Source organism: Aulonocara stuartgranti (genome assembly GCF_965226115.1).
Source record: "Aulonocara stuartgranti genome assembly, chromosome: 16".
NCBI lineage: Eukaryota > Metazoa > Chordata > Actinopteri > Cichliformes > Cichlidae > Aulonocara > Aulonocara stuartgranti.
This window is the reverse complement of record NC_138952.1, coordinates 16,232,693-16,245,631: the sequence shown is the minus strand read 5'-3', so window position 1 is coordinate 16,245,631 and position 12,939 is coordinate 16,232,693. Positions and strand designations below refer to the sequence as shown.

Genomic DNA, 12,939 nt, shown 5'->3' with positions numbered 1-12,939 from the left:
CTCCTGGGAACCCATACAAGCCACACTCGTGCAGTCTTTTTCTAACGATACTCTCAAGAAATATAACATTTAAATTGCTAAGTGAGGCCTGTAGAGTCTGAGATGTAATTATTGTTTTTTGGGGAGGGCGTTTGTATTTCTCTAAGTTTTCTATGATCTCACCTTAGGGTGAATTTGATGAGATTTCCACTCCTGGGCAGATTGCAGCATTGTGTTAACAGATGAGCAGATGCAGCAACAGATGAGCAATCTGGCAAAACCTTTGATACTCACTAATAATCAGTTAATTAGGTGCATTAGATTAGCAGCACCTGCTTGCTATTTGCTCTTAATATATATAGAACCAGTGAGGTTGTATTAGTTTTTCACAGGATTGCAGAGAGTCCTCTGAAAAAACTTTCGTTACATATATATATGTGTGTGTGAGTGTGTTAAAGCTAGTCAGTAGGCTAGTGAAGATTAATATTTTATAAATATTATTTTAATGATTTAACTCCTCAGGCAACATGCACATCAACTCCCTACCAGACCCAAGTTCCCTAATAAGATCCTGTTTATTTCTTTGGAGAACACTGACTCTTTTGTGGACTCGCTGCACGTTGCCACTGATTAGATTTTGAAGAAGCATGGTTGTTTTTCCTCTTAAAAATAACATCGTTTTAAGCTAAGACTTGTACACTATTATATGCATTGCCCACTAATGAAGGAGATGAACTCACAGGCTCATGTTTTTTTCTAACATTTTGCGTTGACAGATCTGGGAAACACGTGCCATCCGGGACAGTTTCAGTGTCCAGACCACCGCTGTATAGATCCTAACTATGTCTGTGATGGAGACAGGGACTGTGTGGATGGGGCGGATGAGCAGGGATGCAGTAAGTAGCGTTCTAGATTATACACAGAGTTGCTAGCCCCATAAACTTTGCTGGTTTAGTGTGGTGCTTACTTGCAGTGTGCCAAGCATTGTGTTTAGAGCACATGTGCGTGTTTGATAAAATCAGTTTAATTTCATTTTGCCTGCAGTTATAAAACTAATAATATTAGTTGCTCACTAGATCACTTTGACTTCTGAAGATCTAATTGTAGACTTGCTGCAGCCTGGTCTCTTACTTTGAGAAGTTGTTATGAACTGGTGTCTTATTCATACAGCCCATTTCCCTATAAGGAATTAATTAATTTGTTCGGTCATTCATGCATTACAGTATCCTCTTTAATATTCAACAAACATTTCCCAAGCTTCTTAATTTATTGATCTATATGCATAATAGCTAAGCTCAGAAATATAAAATATCAGCATTAATGTATGTGGCTGGATTTTTTTCAGTATACAACTGCACTATGAATGAGTTTAAGTGCTCCAGGGGTCACCAGTGTATCAACTCCTACTACCGATGTGATGGAGTCTTTGACTGCAGCGATCGTTCAGATGAGCAGAACTGTCGTAAGTATTTAAATGCTTCCAGTGGTCAGAGGTTATACTAGCAAAGTCCTGCATAGTTATTTAGCTTGCTAATGTATTTAAATTTTTTTCAGCTACCAGGCCCCCAGGGATGTGCCACCACGAGAGTGAGTTTCAGTGTCAATCAGACGGAAGCTGCATCCCATCTTCATGGGAGTGTGACGGTCATCCAGACTGCGAGGATGGCAGTGATGAGCACCACGCCTGCCCACCTCGCACCTGCCCTTCCTCGCTGTTCCGTTGCGATAACGGAAACTGCGTGCTCCGCAGTTGGATTTGCGATGGGGACAACGACTGCAGAGACATGAGTGATGAAAGAGACTGTCCCACACCACCTTTCCGGTGTCCAAGCTGGCAGTGGCAGTGTCCCGGTCACAGTGTGTGCATAAACCTCACCACAGTGTGTGACAACACTCCTGATTGCCCCAATGGTGCTGACGAGTCTCCCCTTTGCAGTAAGTCTGTTCTCTGCTTTCTTCAGCTTAGACCGTAATCTTTGGATATCAGCACTTAATTGTTTTATTTTTGAGTCTGGCCTCACCAAATTCAATTACATTTTCACATCACATGGCGAAACAGGATCAATCTCTCAGCTGATTTAGTTTAATTTGACAATTTTCTGGTTCTTGTTTTCTATAAGCAGGAGGGCCTTAAATTCACAGAAATTTTGTGTTGAATGCCATCGGTTTGTCTTTGTATTCTCATTTTAAAATCAAGCATGTATGTGATTTGTCCTGTATTAACTTGAAAATGATCTGTGATTTTCCCTTCTTGCCCTTCTCACAACTTTCAGATGAACCTTTGCCAGGTAGGAACAAGCAAACTCTCAATCACTGCTAGAAATTCTGCAGTTGTAGTTTTGATTCATGTTTCAACAGATGCAGCATTTCTATTTAGTGTTTTAATAGTTATATAGATGTTTATTCATTATGTACCACAAACAGGCATAAAAATAGTTCTGGCTCAGAATAATATTTCTGAGGATACCTAATTAATGTAGTGACTGCTTTTTTTAAAATTTATTATTAGATTGCTGCATATTTATTAAAGGCCTAATTGACTTTTTTTCCCCAGTACTTAATTGTCTTTTCCCTGCTTTTAACTCAGATCAGGAGAGCTGCTCAGACAACAATGCTGGCTGCACCCATGGATGTATCCAAGGTCCATTTGGGGCCCAGTGCACATGCCCTGTGGGTTATCAGCTTAGCAATGACTCCAAAACTTGCGAGGACATTGATGAGTGTAATCCCCCTGGACTATGTAGCCAGCACTGCTTTAATGAGAGAGGCTCTTTCCGCTGCCACTGCCAGGATGGTTACACTCTTGAAGCAGACCAGCGTACCTGCAAGGCATCAGGTGAGGATGGATACAGCTCAAACCTTCTGTGCACTGAATACAACTCATTTAAAAACTATCCATAATCTCATGATGGATAAAAGTAGGAAAAAGGCAGATCATCAGCCTTGTAGTCATTTGCCTATACAGCACATACTTTCTCCACTGTGCTTCTTCTTGTAAGGAGGCACATCAAAAGGGGAGCTTAGACCCTAGACTGCAAGACTGACACTCTTTTTCTTCTGTCCTGTCTCTCTTTGCTGCTCTGATTTCATAGGATAAGGCAAATAACATGTATGTCACTCACTGCCCATCACCAGTGTAATTAGGACATAATCACAAACAAAGGGCTGTGTATGGGGAGCGTGCCTGACATGAGCTCCTCTTCCCAACAGATAACCCGCTGAAAGACTTTGCAATACAATAGGACCTTATTTGGACAAAAGCTCCTTCCCAAAGGATTGTCATTTGAGTAGGGGCTATTTAACCGTCTTTTGTATGGTTTTGGTCTGCACACAAAAGCTGATAAGTCCTCTTATTAGCACAAGAATGGAAACTGAAAAATAGATAACAGGGATTTTGATTCATGTTTATAGATTCTCGTCAGGCTTTCCTGTTGGTGGCAAGTCGGAATCAAATTGTACAAGATGACATTACCACCCAACCCAACGTAGTCCGGTCACTTGTTCGAGATGGACGCAACATTGTCGCCCTAGATTTTGACTCAGTCACTGAGCGGGTTTACTGGTCTGATACGAGCCAGGACAGAATCTGGAGTGCTCACAAAAATGGCAGCGACAGAGTCGTGGTGAGTGTAGTTTGCAAACAGCTTTGAATGAAGTCAGATTTGACCGTCAAGCACATTAACTAAGAATGAGTCTCTAATGCACAGATATTCGACAGTGGAGTGACTGTGACAGAGAGCCTTGCAGTGGACTGGGTGGGGAGGAACTTGTACTGGACTGACTACGTCCTGGAGACAATTGAAGTGTCTAAACTGGACGGCACCCACCGAACTGTGTTAGTGAGTGAAAATGTAACCAACCCCCGAGGTCTAGTGCTGGACCCGAGAGACAGGTGAGAAGAATTTGGATCTGTGTGTTTTAATCTGTATTTTATGGTCACAGCTTCTCATCACCAAAGAAGTTGATATTAAGAGAGAGTTTTTTGATTTAGTGCTCACCTGATGTTCTGGACCGACTGGGGGAGGAACCCCCGCATCGAGAGGGCCAGCATGGATGGAAAGCAAAGAACTGTTATCATAAGCAGCAAACTGTACTGGCCTAATGGTCTAACCATAGACTACCCAAACAATTTGTTGTACTTTGCCGATGCCTACTTGGATTTCATTGACTTCTGTGATTATAACGGCAACAACAGGAAGCAAGTCTTGGCCAGTGACCTGGTGAGTGTATGAGATAGCAGACTTTATGCTAGTGATACATCTATAATGATAACGTTTATGTTAATAATCAGTTTTCTTCTGAATAGCATGTGTGAGACACACTTTTTTTTCTTTTGCTACTCTCTATGAAAAGGTACTGCAACACCCCCACGCAATTACCATTTTTGAGGATTTTGTGTATTGGACCGACAGATACATCAACCGTGTGATGCGAGCTCATAAGTGGCATGGGGAGAACCAGACAGTGATGCTGTTCAACCTCCCTCAGCCCATGGGTCTGGTGGCAGTGCACCCAGCCAGGCAGCCAGCAGGTATGATGAATAGACTGAACCTGATCTAGTCTTTGCTTCATCTTTATCCGCTGATGCTGACCATTTTGTTGGCCACATGATGAGAGAACCTGACTTTTTGGATTCTGTCTGTGTGCATGTGTTGTTTGACAACTTGCAGGGGAAAATCACTGCTTGAGGAGCTCCTGCACTCATATCTGCCTCCTGTCTGCTGTGGGACCGAGGTATTACTCGTGTGCCTGCCCCTCAGGCTGGATGCTGGCAGCGGACCAAATCACCTGCACCAGAGGTATGCGCCCTGCCACATGGAGGAAAACACTCATCACTCAGTTTGATGAAAAAGGAAGTCAGATCAGATGTAGCAGATATGTTGAAATACTCAGGTCTTCATCAGCTGTGGTTATTGCTACAGCAGAAAGGATGGCGCTTTCATGCTTTATCTGCAGCTATCTCAATGCTGGTAAGAGAATAAATCTTTGAAAACACTAACCTGAACGATCCAGATACTTGTCAACAGTCTCCCATTTAGATTCTCCTGTAAACTGCTGTTCCAGTTATAAATATTAAGAATCATATGCGTGTCTTTCAAGGTCTTAAAAAGACAAGGGACCTTTAATTCAGTGTTCAAGGAGTCTTAGTTAGGTCACCAGCTTAACTCATCTCAGGTTTCAACCCATTCAAACCAAACAGGACACAGTCTCCCCCTGAGGCCAGCGATTATCCAAGAATGAAAATGCCCTACAACCATTCATTGATTTTAATCTGTGATGACAAAGCAAATCAGATTGTGCAACCAGCTTTCACCAGTCAATCCTCTTTATAGATAAGGGTTTTTTAGGGATGTCTAGGGATGTGTAATTTGCACCAGATATCATGCACTGAAAGCATCCTGGGGGCAAATCTTTTGAGCTCTGTCTTGGAATTTGTTTAATAATTTTAAAAGTATTCTTCTTCTTTTTTGCTTTGGGTTTGCTGTCATACTGTAGAAAAAAAACGTTTAATGTCTTTTTAATGTTTTTTGCTTTTTTTACTCCATCTTTAGTTGAGGATCCGTTCCTGGTCGTTGTGAGAGACAGCATCATCTATGGCATTTCCCTGAACCTGGATGACAAGAGTAATGATGCCATGGTTCCTGTCGCTGGGCTTCAAAATGGCTACGATGTCGATTTTGATGACAATGAACAGACCATCTACTGGGTGGAGCACCCAGTAAGTGACTGTGCAGAAATACTATACAGCTTTATAGTTCTTTATGCCTTTTCCCAAAAGTAAATAAGGAACTCAAGTGTTGTGTAGAGACATCCTGTGCATGTCATAAGGGTTCATTGTAAAAAAAAAAGAAAGCTTGCTAAGAAGACATAATACAGACTCATGCTGAGGTTAATATGTCTGTCTTTGTCCTCCTTCAGGGTGAGATCCACAGGGTGAAGTCAGATGGCACTAACAGGACAGAGTTTGCCCCTGCAGCCATTCTTGGCTCCCCGGTTGGGCTGGCCTTGGACTGGATAACAGAGAATCTGTATTACACCAATCCAGCTACACAGTCTATTGAGGTGAAACGAATAATGCCATGTTCAGTAAAAAAAAAACTAGTGTTGCAATGCAGTTGTGCAGCACAATAATTGCACCTCTTTGTGTTTGGCAAAGGTCTTAAAGCTGAGAGGGGAGGTACAGTACCGGAAAACCCTAATCACGAATAACGGCTCCCCAACTGGCGCTGGTAGTCCTGTTGGCATTGCCGTGGACCCAGCACGTGGGTAAGCCCTATTTAACACAGTCCTGGCACAGATCGCTCAACCACACAGCTACTGAGCTCTAACAGCCTCCTCATTGCCATCTGCTCGGCCTCTAGAGAGATCTCAACTTGTGTTACTGAATACTACACTGCACTCTAAAACCCCAGCAGTGTGCAGTCAAGCACAAGATATTTCTAAGATTTTTTACTCCCGCATGAAGACACTATGTGCTCATTAAGTTTCTGCTCTATGACTTCATCGGCATGAGTTCTCAAATGGAAGATAGTTCATTCAGCTTAGAAAGTGTGTTATTGCTGTAGATGCTGATATTGTTGCGCCTCATATTTAAACAGTATACATTTAGCGATAACAGTGTGCTTCTCTGTTTTGCTAGAACTTTTAAAAAATTTTAAACGTGATATGCATGTGTATTGCATCTGTGATTAAATTGCAAAGGCAGACGCTGACACTGTCTGTCATGTTCTTAAGCAAACTGTACTGGACAGACCAGGGAACCGAGAGTGGCATCCCTGCCAAGGTGGCATCTGCAGACATGGATGGCTTGAACCCCGTCACCCTGTTCACAAACAATCTTGATCACATTGAGTTCATTACTGTGGACATCCGAGAGAACAAGTTATACTGGGCTGTAACAAGCACTGGCGTGGTGGGTTTTTACTTAGCTCTCTCTAAGGTGCTTTAATCCTGATAATTATTTGCAATTTATTTAAAGCACTAATTTGTTTTGGTTTCCCTAAAATGCCGCAGATTGAACGTGGCGATCCCGACGGAAGCAACCGCATCACCATAGTGACAGGCCTGTCGCACCCCTGGGGTGTGGCTGTCTATCAGAACTACCTCTATTACACTGACCGCAACTTTGAGGTGATAGAGCGTGTGGACAAGTCCACTGGAGCCAACAAGGTCGTGATGCGAGACAACGTGTCTGGACTCAGAGTTCTGAAAGTTCATTTTCGAGAGAGTGAGTAACACACAGATCTGCCTCAGTTCACTGCCTATATTATCTTTGCTGTTGCTCTTTAGTCTCACTGGATTCTGTTTACGCTCTCAGCCTCTGCAGGTACATCTAATGGCTGCACAAACAACGTGGGAGCGTGCGAACAGCTCTGTCTGCCTCGGCCACAGAGTCTGTTCACCTGTGCATGTGCCACAGGTTTTAAAGTTAATGCCGACAACAGGACCTGCTCTCCCTACCAGTCTTACGTCGTCATCTCTACTCTGTCTGCTATTAAAGGCTTCAGTCTAGAAGGGTCAGACCACTCTGAGGCCATGGTGCCAGTAGCTGGAAGAGGTCAGAGATTGTAATACTGTTGCATACATAATTAACTATGCAGGTTATAATAAAATTAGTAATAACGTTTTTAAAATGTGGGTTAGTCTTTGTTGTAATCAACTAAATAAATTAGTGATCTGTTGTTGTTTGTTTGCATTCATTCCCTCTGAAGAGACAGTAATGACCTCTAATGACTGGGTTATCCTCTTACAGGCCGTAATGCTTTACACATTGATGTCCACATGGCTTCTGGTTTCATCTACTGGTGTGACTTCAGCAGCACTGTGGCGATACAGAACGGGGTCAGACGAATCAAGCCAGATGGCTCAGGATTACGTAGCATTGTGACATCTGGAATCGGACGCAACGGGATACGAGGCATTGGTGTCGACTGGGTGGCAGGTATGCCGTTCATTCATTTAAGCACATGTTTTGTTTACCACACAAGTAATGTGCAGATGGGTTTACAGCAAACTAATCTGTGTTACAGGATGTATTCTGTACCTAGGCTTTAGCATCTTTAATTCCTATAGAGGTCATTTATTGTTTAGCAATACTCTGCAGCAGTGAGATTCATTTAACTTCTAGCACATCAAATCAAATCACATCACATCACTTTTATTGTCACATCACATGTGCAGGTACACTGGTACAGTACATGTGAGTGAAATTCTTGTGTGCGAGCTTCACAAGCAACAGAGAAAAAAAATACAATAACTGTAAAGCATTAAAAATACAATAACATAAAACAAGCAAAATATAAGAATGGCTAAATCTGAGAGTAATAAATATATGTACAATACATTACAAATAGATCACAGTCCCTTCTTATGGAGTTGTAGTAGTTTGTAGACAGTCACACTGTCTGTTATTTTCCTCTCAGTTTCCATCACAGTGGACTTTAAATAAAACAGTGAAGACTTCACTGAAATGCAGACTTTCAGCTTTAATTCAAGGAGCTTTGCTGAATTTTTGCAATGACTGTTTAGGAATTGTGGCCATTTCTACCCACAGTCTTTTATTTTCAGAGGCTCAAAAATAATTTTGACAATTGACTGACAAGTAGCTTCACGGTCAAATGAGGCCCATTGCCTTGTTATTTCATGACAAATGAAGCAGAGATAATATCTGAAGTTGATTCAGTTGATTCAGAGTGTTGAAGAGTGAATGCACTGGCCAACTCAGCAACACAAAAAGGCCTGAGAGACCACAGAAGACAACTAACATGCACAATATCACAGTTACTTCTGTGATAAAGAAAAACAACTTCACAACATCTTACCTAATCGAGAGCAGTCAAGGAGGTAGGTTAGTAATTTTAAATACACAGGATTTACAACAAGCTGCAAAATGCTGGTTACACTCAAGAAAATGAACGGCAGAAAACATGTGAAAGAGCCGAGACTAGAAAAAGACTATAAATGCTAGTCCAGTTACCATGTTGTACTGATAACACAATCATCCCAGTAACTTATACTGCTACACCAAGCATGACCGACCAGTTTCTTTCAAAACTATCTTAACATGACTGGAGTTGATACTATATTAAATGCACACTTTACTGGTTTTGTCTCTTAAGGGAATTTGTATTTCACCAATGCCTTCCTGACTGAGACGTATGTTGAGGTGCTCCACCTGAACACAACTTTCCGTAGGGTGCTGCTCAAGACCCAGGTGGACATGCCACGCCACATCATTGTAGACCCCAGAAACAGATACTTATTTTGGGCTGATTATGGTCAGAACCCAAAAATTGAGCGCGCGCTCTTGGATGGAACCAATCGCACGGTTTTAGTATCTTCAGGGATCATCACGCCTCGAGGCCTCGCTCTGGACTTTCAAACTGGTTATGTTTACTGGGTCGATGACTCTCTGGATATGATTGCTCGAGTCAGCCCCCAAGGAGGAGAGACAGAAATAGTCAGGTATGGCAGCCGCTACCCAACTCCTTACGGGATTACAGTGTTTGAGAATAACATCCTGTGGGTGGACAGAAACCTGAAGAAGGTGTTCCAAGCAAGCAAAGTGCCAGGAAACACAGAGCAGCCAGCTGTCATTAGAGACAATATCAATATGCTGAGGGACATTACCATCTTTGACCAGCGAACCCAGCCCAGTAGTGCACAAGCGCTTAACTACAACCCCTGCCTGGAAGCCAATGGAGGCTGTGCCCACTTCTGCTTTGCTCTCCCAGGTTCTAATGCAGGCAGTCAGAATAAAAAATGCAGCTGTGCTTTTGGGAATCTTGGAGCAGATGGAGAAAGCTGTGTGGTGTCAAGGGACGATTACCTTATCTATACTACGGAGAGCACTGTCCGGAGTCTGCGACTCGATCCGGATGACCATGCGCTGCCCTTCCCTGTCGTCAATGTGCCTCGTACTTCTGTGGCACTGGATTTTGACATCGTGGACAGAAGGATTTACTTTACCCAGAGCTCCGGTGCAGGATCAAGCAAGATCAGCTACATCAGCCTGTCCTCTCCCATCTCGGCTCCTGTAGTGGTGGCTTCAGGTATGTTTTACACTCATGTTGGTAAGTTTAGTTGTGTTGATGCATTGCTCATGGCGTTGTGATCTCTGTGGTTTGACAGATCTTGGTGCTCCTGATGGCATTGCTTATGACTGGATAAACAGAAGAATTTACTACAGTGACTATGTCAACCAGAGCATTAGCTCTATGTCTGTTGATGGCTCCCAAAGAACTATAATTGCTCATGTGTCCAGGCCAAGGGCCATCATGTTAGATCCCTGCAGGGGGTAAGATTTACACAGCACTCTATCTTCGTTCGTAAGACTAAACGGCACATTTATAAATGAATCTTTCTCTTTCAACAGATACATGTATTGGACAGACTGGGGAACCCATGCAAAGATTGAGCGTGCCACCTTAGGTGGAAACTTCAGAATAGAGATCGTGAACAGTAGTCTTGTGTGGCCCAATGGCCTGACCCTGGACTATGAAGAAGAGAGGCTTTATTGGGCAGATGCCAGCTTGTAAGAGCTGAAAAAATCTTATTTTATCTTGTTGTCTTGTTAATCTGCAGCAACTGCCATTATAATCTGTTTGCTCTGCCATCAGACAGAAGATTGAGCGATCCTCTCTTACTGGTTCCAACCGTGAAGTTATTGTCAGCACAGCCATCTACCCTTTTGCTATGACCATGTTTGGCCAGTTCATCTACTGGACTGACTGGAACACCCGCAGCATCTACCGAGCCAACAAACACGATGGTTCTGACCAGAGGGTTATGATCCAGAACCTTCCATCTCGACCAATGGACATCCACGTTTTAGCTGGCAGAAAGCAGCAGCAGTGTGACAGTCCCTGCCAGCAGTTTAATGGAGGTTGCAGCCACATCTGTACTCCAGGTACAAGAAACCCCTTTGTCTCGAGCATGTTTTTCTTCTAGTGCCTTAATTGAGAAGGAATAACACAAACTGTTCTGCAATTTTGTCACGTTAGGACCTAATGGAGCTGAGTGTCGGTGTCCATCAGAGGGCCGCTGGTACCTCGCCGACAACAAACACTGTATCCCTGATAATGGGACTCGCTGCCAGCCAGGGCAGTTTGCCTGCATGAATGGCCGCTGTATTCGAGCCCAGTGGAAATGTGACAATGACGACGATTGTGGAGATGGAAGTGACGAGTTAGAAAGAGTCTGTGGTAGGTGTTCACGGTAATCCTAAATTTGTCACGAGTTTTATTGGGTTACCAACAATCTCACTCTCACAGCAGTCCTTATAGAGCCCTCCTGAGGTCCTTCTCCTCTCTGTTAAATGCAACTCTTAATCATTTAAAGTTACTAATTCTAACAAATGCTCTTTTTCTGCTTTAAAATTTTATTTCCAAGGACATAAAACAATCCTCAGCTACGCTGGTGTGTATTCCTGCATATTTATGATTATTTTTCCAATGACCGTCTTGAGCAATAACACAAATCAGTACTAACACATGAATCAATATACTTGTCTTTGCATGCAGTCCCACAGTTGCTGTCATCCTTTATTGCCTTGTCAGGTAAAATGAGCTTTTAATGGTCGAGTGTACAAGCCCCCATTTCCTTCAATCTCACTCTTCTGGCCAGAGCTCTGATCTCATCTCGATTCTGTTTGGCAGCCTTCCACACTTGTGAGCCTACAGTCTTTACTTGTGGCAATGGGCGATGCGTGCCCTACCACTACCGCTGCGACCATTATGATGACTGCAGGGACAATAGCGATGAAGTGGGCTGTCTGTTCAGACCTTGTGACCCAAACACAGAGTTTGCTTGTAACAACGGACGCTGTATTGCAAAGGACTATGTTTGCAATGGTATCAACAACTGCTACGACAATGGCACCTCTGATGAACGAAACTGCCGTGAGTATCCTTAGTGTGCCACATAGAGGAAAGTACTGGAAGTTGTTTTTGCATTAAATGTGCTTTCATTTGCGATCATCTCAGCGGAGAGAACCTGCCAGCCAGAGCAAACAAAATGTCAGTCTACCAACATTTGCATCCCACGCTCGTATCTGTGTGATGGAGACAACGACTGTGGGGATATGAGTGATGAGAGTCCTACACACTGTGGTAAGTTCAACAACAATATCAGGATCAAGTTGTTATTTTTTCCTGATGCATAACTGCATCAGGTAACTGTTGCTGTTGCTAAAAATCTCTGCCAAAGTAGGAGAAAAGACATGGGTGTTATTAATAACATTTATTTAATTTATGAAGAAAAATAAGTGAAAAAACATTTATTCATTTATAATTACGTTCCTTTGTTTCCCGTGGCACAACGAAGAAAAGAGTGAGTATAAGTAACCTAAAGAAATATAATTGTCAGCATGTGCCATCAGGCAAATTGTTATTTTAAACTTTGGTACCAGCCCACAGTTTCTGTAAGGATAAGTAAATGGACTTGGACCGGACAGGTGGAGCGTTACATTGTACGTAGCTATAATTTGATGTATTGGGATTTGTGTTATGTATTCATTCATTCATTCATTCTGCTATTCTCCTGTGTTTTTATTACTAGTACATTTCCATCGGCATGTTTGTGGTGTTGGCAAAATGATATACTTAATCACATTAAGAAAAGGAAAAGAATGAATGAAATAAAAAATAGGAGAGGCAGATGTTGTTTATGTGCTAAAAATGGGTCATTTTAGTTCGTTGCTGGGTGGTTGCTAGGCAACGTAATGATTTAATAACATCTGACATATTGTATTACATTATTACAACCCTAAAGAGGTAAAATGCTGTATGGTCTAGGAAGCGGATAGAGAATTCAGGTACTGCAATTAGATAATGAATATTATGTAGGTTTGCTGTTTGACACAAAATTGTACAAGTGGCATCATAATGTTACTTCAGACACTTATTGGTTTTTCAGATATTTAAGTTTTTTATTTGCAACCATTTTTCTGTAATACAATGT

The 12,939-nt window shown here is 42.4% G+C and overlaps 1 protein-coding gene across 3 annotated transcripts in view; it reads left to right on the top strand.

The window, feature by feature from the left end:
* Window positions 1–12,939, top strand: part of lrp2a (low density lipoprotein receptor-related protein 2a) — a 55,352-nt gene that overhangs the window by 19,160 nt on the left and 23,253 nt on the right. For 2 of the 3 annotated variants that reach the window (XM_082509048.1, XM_082509050.1), the window contains exons 23-47: window positions 756–875; window positions 1,325–1,441; window positions 1,534–1,914; window positions 2,567–2,815; window positions 3,391–3,602; window positions 3,687–3,871; window positions 3,971–4,199; window positions 4,333–4,510; window positions 4,650–4,778; window positions 5,532–5,698; window positions 5,899–6,042; window positions 6,137–6,246; window positions 6,715–6,892; window positions 6,994–7,207; window positions 7,298–7,537; window positions 7,733–7,921; window positions 9,099–10,031; window positions 10,111–10,276; window positions 10,355–10,513; window positions 10,599–10,888; window positions 10,983–11,183; window positions 11,371–11,397; window positions 11,502–11,537; window positions 11,637–11,879; window positions 11,964–12,089. In XM_082509048.1, coding sequence (XP_082365174.1) covers window positions 756–875; window positions 1,325–1,441; window positions 1,534–1,914; window positions 2,567–2,815; window positions 3,391–3,602; window positions 3,687–3,871; window positions 3,971–4,199; window positions 4,333–4,510; window positions 4,650–4,778; window positions 5,532–5,698; window positions 5,899–6,042; window positions 6,137–6,246; window positions 6,715–6,892; window positions 6,994–7,207; window positions 7,298–7,537; window positions 7,733–7,921; window positions 9,099–10,031; window positions 10,111–10,276; window positions 10,355–10,513; window positions 10,599–10,888; window positions 10,983–11,183; window positions 11,371–11,397; window positions 11,502–11,537; window positions 11,637–11,879; window positions 11,964–12,089 — 5,223 coding nt within the window. The remainder of the gene's footprint in view (window positions 1–755; window positions 876–1,324; window positions 1,442–1,533; window positions 1,915–2,566; window positions 2,816–3,390; window positions 3,603–3,686; window positions 3,872–3,970; window positions 4,200–4,332; window positions 4,511–4,649; window positions 4,779–5,531; window positions 5,699–5,898; window positions 6,043–6,136; window positions 6,247–6,714; window positions 6,893–6,993; window positions 7,208–7,297; window positions 7,538–7,732; window positions 7,922–9,098; window positions 10,032–10,110; window positions 10,277–10,354; window positions 10,514–10,598; window positions 10,889–10,982; window positions 11,184–11,370; window positions 11,398–11,501; window positions 11,538–11,636; window positions 11,880–11,963; window positions 12,090–12,939) is intronic. The other variant, XM_082509049.1, reaches the window with a different exon arrangement.